We start from the raw sequence: 16,245 nt of genomic DNA, 5'->3' as shown, positions 1-16,245 counted from the left end.
TGAGGTGGAGCTGTGGCTCAAAATCAGTAGGTTCCAGTCTTGTGCAAAAAGTGAAGGGACAGTGCCCAGCCCTGAGTTCAAATTCCACTACCAGCACAAAATAAAAATCAAGTAATTTTTTAAATAGCAAATCTAAGCCCAAGTATATTAATACACTGAAGAACCAGGTGCTGGTAGCTCATGCCTGTAATCCTAGCTACTCAGGAAACTGAGAGCTGAGGATCAGGGTTTGAAGCCAGCCCAGACAGATAAATCCAATAAATTGTTTTCTTTTTCTTTTCTAAAGTCCAAGACTGGAACTCAAACTTAGTGTCTTCCAGCACTTTCACTCGCTGGCTAGCACGCCACCAACTGAGTCACACCTCCAACCCCCAAGAAGTAATTTTTTTTTTAGTCTGTCGTGGGGCTTGAACTCTGGGCCTGGGCGCTGTCCCTGTGCTCTTCAGCTCAAGGCGAGCACTCTACCTCTTGAGCCACAGTGCCACTTCTGGTTTTCTGAGTGGTTTATTGGAAATAAGAGTCTCACGGACGTTCCTGCCCAGGCTAGCTTTGAACTGTGATCCTCAGATCTCAGCCTCCTGAGTAGCTAGGATTACAAGCCTGAGCCACCAGCGCCAGGCTTTACTTCTAACTTTTCTTGGTGGCTAATTGGAGACAAAGAGTCTCACAGACTTTTCCTGCCTGGGCTGGCTTCAAACCATAATCCTCAGGTCTCAGCCTCCTGAGTGAGCCACCAGCACCCATCCCCAAGAAACATTATCTCCACTTAAACAGAAACAAAGAAAGAAAAAAAAAACAAACATACCTGAATAAAAGGACTAAATATGCTAAGATCTTTTTAGGCTACATTTAAAAACCAAGTATTTGGGCCGGGTGCAGGGGTGCACGTGTAACCCCAGGTACACAGGCGGTCGGTCGCAATGGGGAGAATCGTAGTTCTAGGCTGTCCTGGACATCTCCATTAGTAAGGCAGGTACAGAGGCATGCACCGACGACTCCGAAGGCTATGGTAGGAATGTGTTCTGAGGTAAGCCCAGGAGAAAACGCAAGACCCTAGCTGAAAATTAACTAAAAGCAAAAAGGACTGGGGACATGGTTCAAGTCATAGAGCACGTCCCTAGCAAGCACAAGGCCCTGAGTTCAAACCACAGTACTGCCAAAAACAAAAGCAATAAAATGCTACAAATCAAAGGAACATAGGAGAAAAGCTGAAAGTAAATGTGTCATATACACATCCATCTATATAAATTTTTATGTTTTCTATTTATCCTCAAAGGCCCACATACTACAAATGTCAACCACGAAACTTAAATGTGACAACAGAGTACAAGCATTACTAAAGACAGAGAGGACATTTCTGCTCCGGAGAGATACAATTTCAAATTGGTTTGCACCAGCAAAACGACCTGGATATTAAATGGCAGACTGACACACGGGAGCGTCTAACACACGCCAGCCACGCTGCAGAAGGCCACTTGTCTCCTCCCTCAGGAGCTGGACGACATACAAAAGCTGTCTGCAGCACAATTAACACCACTTACTTCACACCTCCACACCCCGAGCTGGAAATCACGTCCTTTCCAAACGCACACACAACGGACTGAAAAACCATCACAAGTTGACCATAGGTAAGTCTAGGCAAATATCAAAGGTTTGGAATCAGGCTGCACATACAGAATTAATCAGTTAAAATAACCTCAAAATCTCCTCCTTACATAACTTGTGAGTCAGAGAAGAAACTTCATGGAAATTTGAAAATCTTTTGGAAGAAAGCAGAAACAATTAACTTGCAGAACACAGCTAAAGCTACACCTAGAGGAAAGTTTATAACCTTAAACTACGCATTTCAGACACATCATCAGAGCATCTGTCCAGCTCCATGCTTGCTCTAGCTCCATGGCACCTGGGGTTCACAGGAGCCTCTCCCACCCCCACCCCTGCCTGAGGTCCCTCAGGCACATCACGCACAACCCATCCTCACTCCCCTGACAGCCAAGGCCACTCAGGCCTGGCCAGCAGCCCTGATGCCCAGAGCGTGCGTCTGTCTGTCCCACGCCCGGAGAACAGCACCATATCAGGGAGACAGTAGGACGGGCATGGGATAGCAACCTCAGGCAGAAGCAGAAAACCAGCCCCAACCAGACCTGGACCCGCTTCCCTTTTAAAGGAAAGGAGAAAGGAGACCCAGGCCCAAAGGGGAAAGACCCGAGGGCATGCCCAGAGTTGCTTTTCAAGCGTGCCCACCCCAATGGCTGCAAGGACAGCCCTCTACCCCATCCTACCCCATCCTGAGTTGAGGGCATAGGGCAGGGGGAGGGACAGTCTAGACAGCTGGGCACTCAGGCCAGGCTGAGTCTCAAAAGTGTGGCGCAGCTCGCCTCAGCACAGGCTCCAGCAGGGGCTGCGCACACCCGAAGCAGTGACAGCAACTCAGACTCCATGCCGGCACAGCTCTGCCTGCCCCTCCCCAGACAGCAGACTGAGACTTGGAGGCGACGCCTCCCGGGTGTCCCCAGCCCCCACACCGTCAGTCAGCCTGGTCCTCGCCCTGCAGCATGGGGAGATCCTGGGACCCCAAACCCTTTCCCTCCATGCCCTGCACCACAGGGGGCCGGGCCAGGTCCCACCACCTGGGGACAAATCTCCGAAGGAGAGCAGCTTGGCAAAGGAGCAAGAGGAAACCTGCCCTCTCTTGACACTGTGCCCCTGTGCCAGCCCGCTGGCCTTCCCGTCCCCAGCGCTCCTCCACAGGAAGGACTCCCCGCCACGAGCACAGCCCTGGCTCTGGGGGGTGGCCCATCTGGGACAGCGGACCTGGGAGGTGCCCCAGCACGCTGAGGGGCGCAGAGGGCTGCGGCTTGCAGGCAGACTGGACAGGAGAGCTTCCCCAGCACGGCACTGCCCCAGCCACCCACACAGAGCACCCGTGGGATGGCTGGCTCCTCCCTCAGCCGCCGCCCAGAGACGCAGAGGCCCTGAGAGCAGAGGCACAGCACCTGTGAGAACCCCTGGGGAGAGACGCCCACCCCCCCATGATACCCCCGTGACAACCGCCCCCCCACGACACCCCCCGTGACACCCGCCCCCCCCACGACACTACCCCCTCCACGACACCCGCCCCCTTGACACCGCCCCCTCCCCACAACACCCCCTGTGACATCCCCCAACACCTGCCCCCCCCTGCCCCCCACCTGGGCAGCAGAGGGACCAGGAGCGCAGCGCAGCACTGCGGGAGCCTTCCCAGCATTCAGTGAGGACAGCCTGAGGACAACCGCCTTGCACTGGATGGCAGACCCTCCCCCCTCTCCCCCCTCCTCCTCCCCCCTCTCCCCCCTCCCCCCCCCCCCCCGTGCAAGTGGCCGGGACCATGCTCCCGCTCACCCACCCCTCCACCCCACCCCTGCACAGCGACAGCGCCCCTCACTCAGGACAGCCAGCGTGACCTGCTGCTGCCAACACCCTTGCACCGTCTGGCCCTCAGGACGGCCCGTCCAGCCAAGGGCCACCTCCCACACGAGAGGCCGCCAGATGGTCCCTGGGCCACGACATGGTCATCAGTGCCGGGCCCGGCCGGGCTGGCAGCGAGAGGGAGGAGCAGGAAGATGAGCAGCCCTGCGCACGGGAACCACGCGGAACCGAGTCCCCCGGCTGACACCACATCCGCCTGGGGCCTGACCACAGTGGGCCTGGCATGGCGGGACCACAGCTCCGCGAGGGGTCCTCAGCAAGGGTTCCAGAGGGAGAAGATGGAGAGGGGAAGCTACAGCCCTGCAGGGAAGAGGGGCCCAGGCCTGAGGCAGACCAATTCCCAGGACCACAAAGGCACCTGGAGCCGCACTGGCACCAGCCTTCGCACCACGCGGCCCCCACCAAGCCGGCACAGCCTCACACACTTCCCAGATAAGAACGTCCTGCTGGTGAAGGGCAGTGCTGGGAAGCAAGCAGAGGAACAGTGCGTACATGTCCATGCATGGCCACAGGGAGGTGCCAGGGGTGGCAGAGTGGAAGGAACACAGGCCATGGGCCGTGGCCTCTGCAGCAGCCCTGGGCACCCCGAGCCCCGGCGGCATGCCCCGTGGTGGCTGCACACAGCCTGCACCCTAGAGCCCAGCTCCTGCGTCAGGCCTGGACTCCCAACAGTCTCAGCCAGCCCAACCCAGGCTGCCGAGGCGCATGGGACACGTGTCATTCCTTGGGAACACCAGTGACCAGAGGACCATCTCAGGTCCTCTGACAATGGAGGAGGCCAACTGCCCCGGGCCAGGGGACCCAGAGCGCCTAGAGGAGCAGACTCGGGCCACCTCTCAAGCCAGGAATCGTGCAGGCCCGGCAAGGCTGGGCCCTCGCCATGAACAGCACACGCGTGCACTCCCACGCCAGTTCTTGCGGAATAATTCATTAGCACAGCCATGACAAACGTAAAATCGGAGGCCTCCAGCGTGCCCGCTAATTTATGCAAGACCGAGGATCGCTGCGGCTGCCTTTCCCAGAGCCTAACTCAGCACTTTGCTTTTCCCTTACGAAAGCAGGACTCCTGATTTAACTGCTCTCACACCCCGAACGAACGGTGCTCACCGGAGTGAAATCGAACAGCCAGCTACGGGCAGGAGCGGTGATGCATGGAAGCCCCGGGGCTCTGGGCGGGGCTCCCGTGCGGCAGCACCAGCAGCACGCAGGGCAGGGTGTGGGCATGCCACGCTGGCCGCCATACCTGAGGACCCCCCTCCTCCCCACCCCCCACCCCCACCACTACCACCCCATCCCCGCTCCACCTGCGCACCAAGTCCAGACCCAACCCTGACAGGTAAGAAGTGAACACAGGGCGCAGTTCCCGGTACCGAGCCATGAGGGCAGGGCTGCTGCGTGCTCACCCTCCAGCCAGGCTCCAGGCCCCACACCAGGCGCCCAACCGGAAAGGATGGCATCCAGCCCGAGCCCCTCCTGTCAGCGCACTGCCCACGGCGCCTCAGGACCAGGCACGGCCACCTCCCATCCCGCAGGACTGCACGCGCCCCTGCCGAGCCCAGGCCTGCCCCAGGCAGGGACAGTGAGTCTCACCAGGCGGCACTCCTGAGCCTCTGCACCACCGGCCTGGGCGTGAGCACGTGCGGCGCCGCACTGGCAGCGAGCTCCCAGGAAGCTGTCCAGCACAGGACCTGCCAGAGGACTGGCCCCGAGGCTGAGCTCAGGCGCACCTGGCTGGCGCCCCTCAGCAACCAGCCATCCCAAGGCCCCTGGCGACTGACACGGGGTGAGACACAGTGGCCTGTCACCTACAGCCCAGGGCGGGAGGGGGTGTTCTGCCCACTGTGCCCACCTGGCAAGGAGCAGGAGCAACATACCAGCTCTCAGCCTCTTCTCTTCCTAGGCCACTTGCTGACACGCTAACCATCCTGGACCGTGTGCGGCCTCAAGCCTCCTGGGTGAGTGGTGCCCCCCATGCACCGCCCACGCACGGGCCACCGCAGGAGTCAGACAGGGCCAGGCTCCCGGCACAGTGCAGCTTGCACCATCAGGAGCTCTGTGGTGAGGCCCAGGACTGGCTCTCAACACTCGTGGAGACAGAACTGCAGCACTCTGTGCGTGCCCTGCCCCACGGGCCCTCCTCCAGTGGGCAGTGGGAGGCTGCTGTCTGGCACTGAGAGGCTCACATGGGTGTGCCAGGATCAGACAGATGCCAGGGGTGAGACAGAGCCCTCACCACCATAACTTCCTAATACAAGAGTACACGCGCGCGAGACACAGCAAAAATAAGGCAGGGGCTAGAGGCATGGCTCAAGTGGTACAGTGCCTGCATAGCAAATGTGAGGCCCTGAGTTCAAACCCCAGTACTATCAGGTGGAAGAAAAAAGGAAGGTAGGGAGGAAGAGAGGGGAGCAGGCAGGCAGGCAGGCACCAGTGGCTCAGTGGCAGTTTGAAGCCTGTGAGACTCCATCTCAAAAAAAACAGCAAGGGCTGGGAAGGTGGCTCAGTGGGAGAATGCTTGCCTTGCACGAATGAAGCCCTGAGTTCAATTTCTCAGCACCACATAAGCAGAAAAAGCCAGAAGTGGTGCTGTGGCTCAAGTGGTAGAGCCCTGCCCTTGAGCTGAAGAGCTGAGGGACAGCGCCCAGGCCCAGAGCTCAAGCCCCATGACTGACAAAAAATAGATAAATAAATAGGGCTGGAAAGGTGGCTCAGTGGTAGAGTGCTTGCCTTGCATGCCTGAGGCCCTGGATTCGATTTCTCAGCACCACATAAGCAGAAAAAGCCAGAAGTGGTGCTATGGCTCAAGTGGTAGAGCGCTAGCCTTGAGCTGAAGAGCTGAGGGACAGCGCCCAGACCCAGAGTTCAGGCCCCATGACTGACAGAAAAAAAAAACAAAAAGCAAACAGTGGGGGATAAGGGTTAAGACTCAAGTGGTAGAGCTCCAGACAAGCAAGCTAGCCAGGCAAGTACAAGGCCGAGTTCAAACCCTTTTTAAGAAGAGGGGGAAGAAGAGATGAGGCAGTACGTAGGACTGTCCAAGGTGTGAGGGGCAGCCTGAAGGTAACCCGAGAAGAGAGAAGCTGGGAGGCTGACAGACACCCAACAGACGTGAACAGGGCAACAAGCCAACACCTGACAGAAGAGTGGCCTCGCAGAGGAACAGCACTGACAAGTGGACAAGCACACAGCTCTGCCACAGTGAGGCCCAGGAAGGCAGGGCCTAATCAGGGAGAGGAGGGGCCTGGCAGAGAGGGGCGGGCCTAATCAGGGAGAGGAGGGGCCTGGCAGAGAGGGGCAGGGCCTAATCAAGGAGAGGAGGGGCCTGGCAGAGAGGGGCGGGCCTAATCAGGGAGAGGAGGGGCCTGGCAGAGAGGGGCAGGCCTAATCAGGGAGAGGAGGGGCCTGGCAGAGAGGGGCAGGCCTAATCAGGGAGAGGAGGGGCCTGGCAGAGAGGGGCAGGCCTAATCAGGGAGAGGAGGGGCCTGGCAGAGAGGGGCAGGCCTAATCAGGGAGAGGAGGGGCCTGGCAGAGAGGGGCAGGGCCTAATCAGGGAGAGGAGGGGCCTGGCAGAGAGGGGCAGGCCTAATCAGGGAGAGGAGGGGCCTGGCAGAGAGGGGCGGGGCCTTTAGAGGGTGGGCCAGAGTAATCTGGCCAGAGAGGTGAGGCCCTGAGAGAGAAGCAGGACTTTAAGGGCCAGGCCTGGCCAGAGAGAAGGTGGGCCTAGGAAGTCACAGGCTTCCACAAGATGGGAGGGGCCGTTGGAGGACACAGAGGCACAAGGGCCAGCACGTGGCAGGTGCCCAGCACACCTGTGAGCGCTCAGGGCAAAGCCTGGCTGGAGGAGGAGCACCAGCTAGACCCCCATGCCTGAGGCCGCCTCCTGCTCTGCCCCCCCCTCAGGAGGCCAAGGAGGCACCCCCACCCCCAGGGCTGGCCGGGCCCTCTGCAGGAGAAGGGGGAGGGCTGCCAAAAAACAGGGCAACATCCCCACAACCTCTGAATGGCTAAAAGGAGGACCCTAGCCAGGCCCCAATGGCTCACACCTGTCATCCTAGCCGCTTAGGAGGCTGAGATCTGAGGATCAACTTTGGAAGCCAACCCCGGCACAAAGTCTGTGAGACTCTTATCTCCAATTAACCAGCAAAAAGCGGGAAGAGAGGTATGGCTCCAGTGGTAGAGCAGTAGAGTGCCAGCTCTGAGTGGGAAGGGCCAAGTAAGAACAAGAGGCCGAGTACAAGTCCCAGTACCAACACACACACAAAATAACAACTGTGTGTGTGTGCGTGCATGTGTGTCTGCCATTCTGGCACCTGAACTCAGGGCCTGGACACTGTTCTTGAGCTTCCTTTTGCTCAAGGCAAGCGCTCTACCACCAGAGCCACAGCGCCACTCCCGCTTTCTGTGTATGTGGGGCTGAGGAACTGAACCCCAGGCTTCGCGCATGCAGGGCCAGCATCTACCCCTTAGCCACCTTCCCGGCCCCATGACCACGTTTCTCAGAAGGCCACTTCCCAAACAGGACCCGGTTTACCACGGGGGTGGGCAACGGCCACACATCCCTCAGCCTGCGCAGGTGAAGCGCGGGGCCTCCCGTCCCGAGGCTGTCTGGGAGGTGACCTGCCAGCACTGGGCAGCAGACACTCCCAAGGAGACTGCTGACTAGGAAACGGGGCTTTGGGGTGAGCGCAGCGGCGCAGAGTGGGCCTGATGGGCGCGGCACAGCGCTGGCACGCAGCTGGGCAGAGCTGGCGCGTCACCTCAGCACTGGGCCGGGGACACAGCGCGGTGACTGGGGGGTGGGCATCACACTGGACCTGGGACAAGGCCGGAGCTGAATGCCACGGGCAGCTGTCACGCTGTGACTACTGACCGTTGGCATTACATGGACAGAAAGTGGGACCCCATTTTTGAGAGCCTTAAAGGCTCCATCTCTGCTGCCCACAAGCCTGCTCCAGCCTCATTCCACAGGGGACAGCCTCCGTGGGTGCACAGCCTCCCGCCCTCCCTCCTCCATCAGTCCTCCATCCCAAGGGGGAGAAGACACACCAGCACAACAGGGAGAGGACCCACAAGGGCCCCCCAGCCCGCTCCTCAGCCGAAGTCTGACTCCAGGTGGAAGACGCACTCTCCGGAGAGCCGGGCCTTAGACAGGGGGAAGGCAGCTTGGGGCGGGAACTTTCCCCGCACTCTGAGTCCCCAGGCGGGAGCAGCCCGCGGCTGCTGAACAATGCAGTTTTGAATTCAATTAAAGCGATTATCTGTTGTGCCAAATAAATTGTGTACAGCATATATCCTGCGGCACTTTACACCTCCAGGCTCATTATTCCCTAACTGTTTCCTCCTGTTTATGTGCTCTCAAATTAAATTGCTGATAATATGCGCCAAAATAAAAAATGAGCGCACCTTGTCCCAAGAAAATTGATTCTCCTTCCCCTGAACTGGCAATGGCCAGGTTTTATATACTCTGTTCCTGGCGATCATTAGTAATTCAATTTTCTTTTTATTAGCCCCCTTATCTGCTGAGCAATATAGTGGCAGGGCTGACCTCTTTCGCACGGGTAAATGTTTAAAATCTTTTCCCTGATTAATTTTGCCAGTTAAGAAAAAGAGGAGAAATGGCCCGGCTCTTAGCCATCACAATGAATAAAGCTTAATGTTGATTGTGATGGAATTTCTAATGCCAGGGAAATTGATTGAACGCGGCAATTACGCTGCAAGAGTAACTCGGAGGAGATGGGATCGCTTTCTCCTGGCCGTAGCCTTTTGGTTATTTAAAACAATCCAATTTGCAAGGATAATTATGTATTAGTGTTTTATCTGCCACTTGAAATGAACAGGGGAGTTTCGATACTGGCCCAGCATTAGCAGGTTATTGCTGCAAATTACTTGATATCTGCTTTCTTTCACATAAAGAGGAAATTAGGCAATCAATTACCAGAAAAAGGTGGATGAAGGAATAAGAGGAACAAGGGTGCCCTCTGCTGGAAGCTGGGCCAAACAGCAGGACTGAGGCTGTCCCACAGCGGCCAAGGCTACCTTCCCTTTCCCGCCCTCCCCAGCCTGGAGCTCACTTGGCAGCCAGGTTCCTCCCTGGATACCTAGGAACTGATGACCCTTCCAAAAGGAGAGTTAGAGCTGAAGGTAAGCATGTTCTGCAAAACCACGGGGTAAGAGAAGGCTCCATGCGGCCAGATGAAGGGGCAGCCTTACCACCCGTGTTCGGAGGCCATCCCTCCTGGAGGCAGAGCTTTGGCACCCTGGCACATCCCAGCCCCAAACCCACAGCAGCCCGACTAGGACCCAGGACTCACAGGCCTCAGCTCTTGGGCAAGCAGGGAAGATGGAGCCTCGTACAGGGAATTTCTTGTCCCCAGCCGACGCCCCAGCCAGGCTGCCCCGGCCTCTGCCTGCCCGAGCGCTGCCTGACACCTGTGCGCACCTCCCACAGGCTCCCGCCTGCTGCAGGGTAAGGACCACGCCTGCCGTGGCAGCACCACCTCGTGCGCAGGCCCTCCTGATTCGCTGCCTGCTGGGCACTCACAGCCCAACACTGCCACCTGACGCTCCTGAACAGTGACAGGCCCAGCCCCTCCGAGAACCACAACCAACCCCTCTTCCTTACAGCCTAGTGCCCACCACTGGCCCCTCCACTTCGCCGGCCATGGACAACATATGGCTATGAGGCCTTCCTTCCACCCCGGTTGGCAGCCAACTCAAGGCCATGCAGTGCCCGCAGGTAGATGTGGTATCAGGACCCCTTGCTGCCTGCCTGGCTGCTCTCTGTGGGGCTCAGGGCTACCGTGGGAGCCAGCCGGCACCCTACCCTGCCCTGGGCCGACAGAGGACACAGGCCAGCCTCGGCACAGGCAAAACTTGGGAGAATCCAGCAACAGTCTCCACAGCTCTTTGTTCATCCTGCCAGCCTCACCAGCAGGCCCTTACCTCTGCCTCCTCCACCTGTCCTCCTTGGCCACAGGGCACAGGTACACTGTCCAGCTCAGCCTTCTGTCTACATTCCCTCACCACAGACCCCAGGCCCCTGCTCCGCATCCCATGCTCCGTCTCATAGGAAGACTACACTGGCCTCTGCACACAGCCAGACCCGTGGCCTGGCAGCCAGTACCTCCAGCCTCACTTCCTCACACCTTCTTGGCCACAAGCACAGCTGCAGAGCCCCTCCAGCCCTCTGCCCAGGCTCCACACCCTCTCTCCTGTGGCCAAACCCATACAGGCTCTTGGCTCTGCTCAGAGCTGCTCCTCTCTAAGTCTTCTCCAGATGGTCTTGTCCCCAGCAACAGTCCCCACACGCCACCCCCCAGCACACAGTCGCCAATGTCGACGCCCACTTAGGACTGCCCAAATCCAGGCCTGCTAGTCCCTCTCCACCTGCCCACATGTGCCCAGGCATGCCAAGGGAGAGCAAGGAGACCCACAGGACTGGACGCACCAGACAAACCACTCCCCGCAGCAACACCAGATGAGGGCTATCCCCAAGCACACCATCCTGGGCAGGCTCTGGTGCCGGCTCCTCCTGGCGGGGCGCAGATCACCAGGGACCATGCACACCCGTATCTGTAGGCTCTCGGGCGTCACGTAGGTGTCCGGCCACTCAGGTGAGTGCCACTGAATTCCCACCAGACTGGCCTGGGACAGGAAGAGGAGTCCTGCGGCCCCAGGCCGGCTCAGGATAGGAGCTCTCGAGGGGCTGGAAGCACTGGGTGCCACCATCCTCAACCCCCCCCAAAGGTGGGATACATACAGTGATACATACTGAGGAGTGGACAGAAGAGGCCACCAGTCACCTTCCTAGCCACCCAGCTTCCACCAACACATGGGACAATATATATGGCCTCTGTCTGCACCCATCAGTCCAGCCACCCGCTGCCCAACAGAGCCCTCTGGGGCCAGGCCCATCTGATCAGAGAAGACAGTAAACACAGTTCTGAGCCGGTCAAGCCGGCCATTTCCAGACTGTGGGAGCCGTCCTGGCATACCTTCCTTGGTGGAGAGGTGTTCCCGGCTCTGCGGCAAGCGGCACAGCCGGTGCTTGGTGACCTGCAACAGGCCCTTGTTGGGGGTCTTCTTCAGAACAGGGCTGGTCTTCCCCCGGAGGACCTGTCTCCGTCGCAGATTGAAATGGCTCCTGGTGGTGGTGGCAAGCGAGGGAGTGTTCTTCTTGTCCCCAGGAAGGCTATGGAGACAAAACACATGCCGCTACCAAGAGGCCCGAGGGTCAGGGTATGGGAATGCAACCAGAGGCCAGCCGGGGCCCTGCAGGGCCCAACCCCATCCTGCCGGGCAATGTCAGCTGGCTGCTGCTTCTCTCTCTCCACAGCTGGGCTGGGGTGCAATCCCAGCGGCACTTTAGCCAGTGCAAGCCACCGCTGTCCCCAGGGACAGCCAAGGAGAGGGGCCCCTCCCAGTGGGTCTACACTCTTATTTCCCCAATCCCTGTGAGTCTCTGCACCAGGCTAGGGGAGGAGATGGTGTGGCCCCCGAGAGGGGGCTGGTACCACACCTGCAGGCCTGTTTCCCAGCTCCCACCAGCTATCAGAGCAAAGCGGCCTCTCGCAGCCGGGGAGTGGACCAGCTCAGGACAGCAGGGGAAGCTGGGCTTCAGCCAGCAAGGGCAGCTGCCACCCTACCTTCAGTAATGACCAAACCTGGGGCTACGCTGCTACCCACAACCTTGGCGTGGAGAGCGAGGAAAGTGACATGCCCTCCTACAGCAGCGAGGGACTGAGCACCTGGCCACCACACAGGTTGGGATTTACCACTCTGCTTGCTCTGAGGGTGACCCCCAGCCACCCCAGCATTCTTCCAAGGTAGCTAGAGAGCCCGAAATCTGGAAAGCCCTGGAGACCGCAGCGCACCAGCCCCAACCACAACTGGCCACCACAGCACAACTAGAGCAAACTTCCACCCGAGCAGGGTGGGATGCCCAAGGCCGGGTCTCCTAGAGCCAAGAGCAGCGCAGGAAAGCCCAGGAGCCCTAGGCAGTACCGCCCCCTCCTGATGCACGCTGGGAAGACCCACCAGGCTGCTCCTCCACGTCTAGACCAGCACGCCTGTCCTTAACTCCACAGGCCAAGAAAGAAAACTGCCTGGCCTTTCCACAACAAGAGGAAGGGCGGCCCTGCAGCAAGGCCCTGCCCGGGTCCTCAGCTTGCCCGGCCAGAATCCCGAGCAGGCCTCTGAGCCACCATGAGCTCTAGTTTAACCACCTTTAAACAAACAACAGTACCTCTAACCTCGCTCCTGCTACAAATGTGAACCATAATGGAAGTTTCTAGCTCAACCCGCCAGCGGCTCTGGGGAGGGTCACCGTGCTCCTTCCTGTCCTCCCAGGCGGGCAGCAGATGGAGGCACACAGACGGAGGCGGGAGCATACGCCAGGGCAGTGACCTTAGCAGCTCCTGCCCACCCCGCGCCCACAGGGCGTCGCAGCCATGGAGATGCACACCTGGCACTGCCCCGCCTCCGGATGATCTTAGTGCGGCTCTTCACTTTGTATGCTGAGCCATCTCCAAAGAGAGGCTTCAGGCTCCCGGCTCCCCCTGCTGATCTGTCTTCTGATGGAGATCTCGATGGGACTGGGGAAAGCTGGGTGGTGTGGTCCTTGCTGCCACCCTCTGGCTGCCAGCAGAAGGAGGAGGAGGCGGTAGCAGAGGGGCTGGAGGCCTTCCACTTGTACTTGCTATGGGAGGCCCCGGGCTTGGAGGACACAGACAGCTTCCGGGACCTGGCCTCTGGGTCAGCTTTGGCTTGCGGCTTTTCGGCTTTTCCAGCGATACCAGAGGGAGCCCTGCTCGTACTGTCCGCCGTTGTCCTGGGACTGAGAGACCGCCGAGCGGCCCTGGGGCTCTTCGCTGAGGCAGCCACCCATTTGTAGTTGTTTTTCCGGAACTTGTTGCTTCTACCAGATGCAAGCAGAGAGGCCTCCCGGGCCTGCCTGGCCCCTGAAACTGGTCTTGTCAGGCTCCCCACTGAGCCTGAGGGGGCTGGCTCATCTGGGAGGCCGGAATTCTCTCCCCGCTCATCAAGAGAGCGCATGGCACAGCTGCCGGCAGCAGAAGCAGGAGCTGCCCTGTGGGCAAGCGTGGAGGATGGGAAATGGCCTTTGACAGAAAGTTCACTCTCGCTGACTGTCCGCCGGGGCTCTGGGGGACTGCCACTCCTGCTGCCCACAGACCTCACTATCCGGTTCTTGCCAGGCTCCTTCTGGCAGACCAGAAGGGGTTCCTCTGCACTGTAGCTTCCCCTGGCATTTCCTGGCCTTGAGGTCGGCAGCTGCCCACCAGGGGGCTCACCTTCACCTTCTTGGGGTCTTTGGTCACTCCAGGACAGGTCACAATACTCTTCCAAAGAGCCCCGCTGGGCTCCTGGAGCACCCATGGAGCTGGACTTCGATGGTGGCTTGATTTTGATGATCATGTTCTGATCTGGATTGAGCTGGACCTGTCTCTCAAAAACATACTGCTGGGGGTCAGGGCCTTGGCTTCCTCCAGCTCCAAGCAGCGTGGGCACAGCACGGTCACCAGCTGTGTCAGATGTTCTAGGGGGCCGGTTCACAAGAGAGTATTTCTTGCGCCATGAAGGCCCATTGTGGGAGGAGAAGGCCCTCCGGCCTGAACGATAGCGGGCGCCAAAAACTCTGCCACTGTGATAAGTGGGTGGTTGCCACCGGGAGGCCGCTGAGGTGCCCGGGGCAGGGACATTGCCATGGAGGTTCTTGTAGTCATCGATTAGACCTGAAAAGACATAATCGCAGGCGCCATTAACCAGAAGGTATAAATCAAAATAACAATAATCAGCCAGGCACCACTACCTCACACTTGTAATCCTACCTGATACTCAGGAGGCTAAAAATCAGAGGATTTCTATTTGAAGCCAGCCTGGGCAAGAAATTGAGACTCTTATCTCCAATTAACCACCAAAAACCCATCTGTGGGTAGAGTGTAGCTTGAGCAAAAAAAACTCAGAGGCAGCATCCAGGCCCTGAGTTCAAGACTGAGGACAACTGATTGAGCGCTGGCTTAGCAAACTCAAATCCCTGAGTTTAAGCACCAGTATGCGCTCACGCGCGCACACACAGCAACTGCTATTGAAGGGACCCTCCGGAAGAGCATCAGCTGGCAAGACACCCCCACCCAGACCCTATCATCTACACGAGCCCTGCTTGCTTCAGAGAGCAGCCTCCAGCCCTAGGAACCACTGACAGTTTCAGCCCAAACCCTTGGCCTGTCGATTCCAGATACCTTTTCCCCATCCTTCCTACTCCAATCCTATTTCTATCTGCTTTTCCTGAAGATGCAGCCCTGCGGTATGACAGTTTCTACCTGGGGATGTACTGGGCCCACAATGCTTTGAGGGCAAGTATCACACCATATGCACAGACCAGGGATGTCTGAGCAAGAGGAACAAGTGGACCACAGAGCCCTTCTACCTTGCCCACTGCTGGGAGGGACACAGAACTGAACCTCAGTACTCGCCACCAAGTGTCACAGAACTGACACCCATGGCACTTGGCACGTGGCAAAGAAGAAAGAAGAATTTACACACAGGCTGGCGAAACGCCAGGCATGACACCATCTCCTACAGAAGAGAAGAGGAGGGGCCTGACATCCCCACAGCGGCGGCTCGGGCGCCGGCCTCCAAGCCGGTAAGCAGGCAGGACGCCGCGGGGCCTGCTCCTACAGGGCCGGGGGCACGGGGCTCTCCGCGCGCGTCCCAGGTCCCCGAGTCTTCTCTCGGTGAAAATAACTTCCAAGGATTTCTGCCTCGTCCTTAGCGCCCAAAACCACTAGCGGGAAGCGGAGCCCGGCGTCGGCCGGGGGTCGGAGGAGACTGCCCGCCGGGGCCGGCGGGGTCGCACCAGCCGGGCGAGGACCGGCGCCCGCGGACGCACCGCCCGCGGGGGAGCGCGCCCGCCCGCCGGCCCCTCCCGAAAGCCGACGGGGTCGCCGCCGGAGCCCGGGTCCGGCCGGGCCCCAGACGCCGCGGGCCCCACTCCACCCGGCCGCCCCGACGCCCGCCGGAGCCCACGGCCGGGCGGCCGCGAGCGAGCGCGGCAGGGACGCGGCCGGGAGAGCCGGCGGCGGAGGGAGGGCGGGGGCGGGCGGGGTCCCCGCGCCCCGGCCGCGGCCGCCTCACCCTGCAGCAGGCGGATCTGCCGCCGCAGCTGCTCCTTCTCCTCCATCTCCGGAGTCCGCAGCGCCGGGCCGGGCTCCCGCGACGTCATTACTGCGCGACGGCCCCCAGCAGGCGGGGCTGCAACAGCCGAGAGCCGGGGCGGCGCCCGAACCGCTTCCCACAGACGCGGGCCGCGGGGCCGCGCGTCGCCCCGGCAACGCGGCGGCGCGCGTGCGCAGAACGAGCGGCGGCGGTGACGTCACCAGGCGTCGCCCGGAAGCAGTGGCCCCCGGAAGTGGTGGCCCCGCAGTCGCGGCTCTCGCCGTGCGACGCGCGCCGGCGGCCCCGCTGCGGAGACCCCGCTGCGGAGACCGGGTTCGCCTGCGGCGTCCCGGACCCGGAAAACCCCGTGGACGCGCCTGCCTCCGAAGAGACAGTCGGAGACGTTCAGGGCCCTGTGAAGTCGAGGAAGACGGGCTTGCGCTGGAGACTGGAGTCAAAGCTGACGTCAGTGCCGGGCGCCGCGGCTCGCGCCGGTCATCCCGGCCCCTCAGGAGGCTGAGACCTGAGGATCGCGGTTCAGAGCCAGCCCGGGCAGGAGAGCCGAGGGACTTATCTCCAGTTAACCACTAGAAAACCGGAAGT

The 16,245-nt window shown here is 59.7% G+C and overlaps 1 protein-coding gene across 1 annotated transcript in view; it reads right to left on the bottom strand.

The window, feature by feature from the left end:
* Positions 1-15,698, bottom strand: part of Zc3h3 (zinc finger CCCH-type containing 3) — an 82,858-nt gene extending 67,160 nt beyond the window's left edge. The window contains exons 1-3 of the mRNA XM_042669468.1: positions 15,622-15,698; positions 12,932-14,219; positions 11,463-11,659 (exon numbers count right to left, since the gene is read on the bottom strand). Of these exons, the coding sequence (XP_042525402.1) occupies positions 11,463-11,659; positions 12,932-14,219; positions 15,622-15,667 (1,531 nt within the window). The 5' untranslated portion in view covers positions 15,668-15,698. The remainder of the gene's footprint in view (positions 1-11,462; positions 11,660-12,931; positions 14,220-15,621) is intronic.
* Between the last annotated feature and the right edge of the window lie 547 nt (positions 15,699-16,245).

This window comes from Dipodomys spectabilis, unplaced genomic scaffold (assembly GCF_019054845.1).
Source record: "Dipodomys spectabilis isolate Male_0828 unplaced genomic scaffold, ASM1905484v1 ptg000495l, whole genome shotgun sequence".
NCBI classification, from domain to species: Eukaryota; Metazoa; Chordata; class Mammalia; order Rodentia; family Heteromyidae; genus Dipodomys; species Dipodomys spectabilis.
The sequence above is the reverse complement of the archived record's forward strand: the minus strand, read 5'-3'. Positions and strand labels throughout refer to the sequence as shown.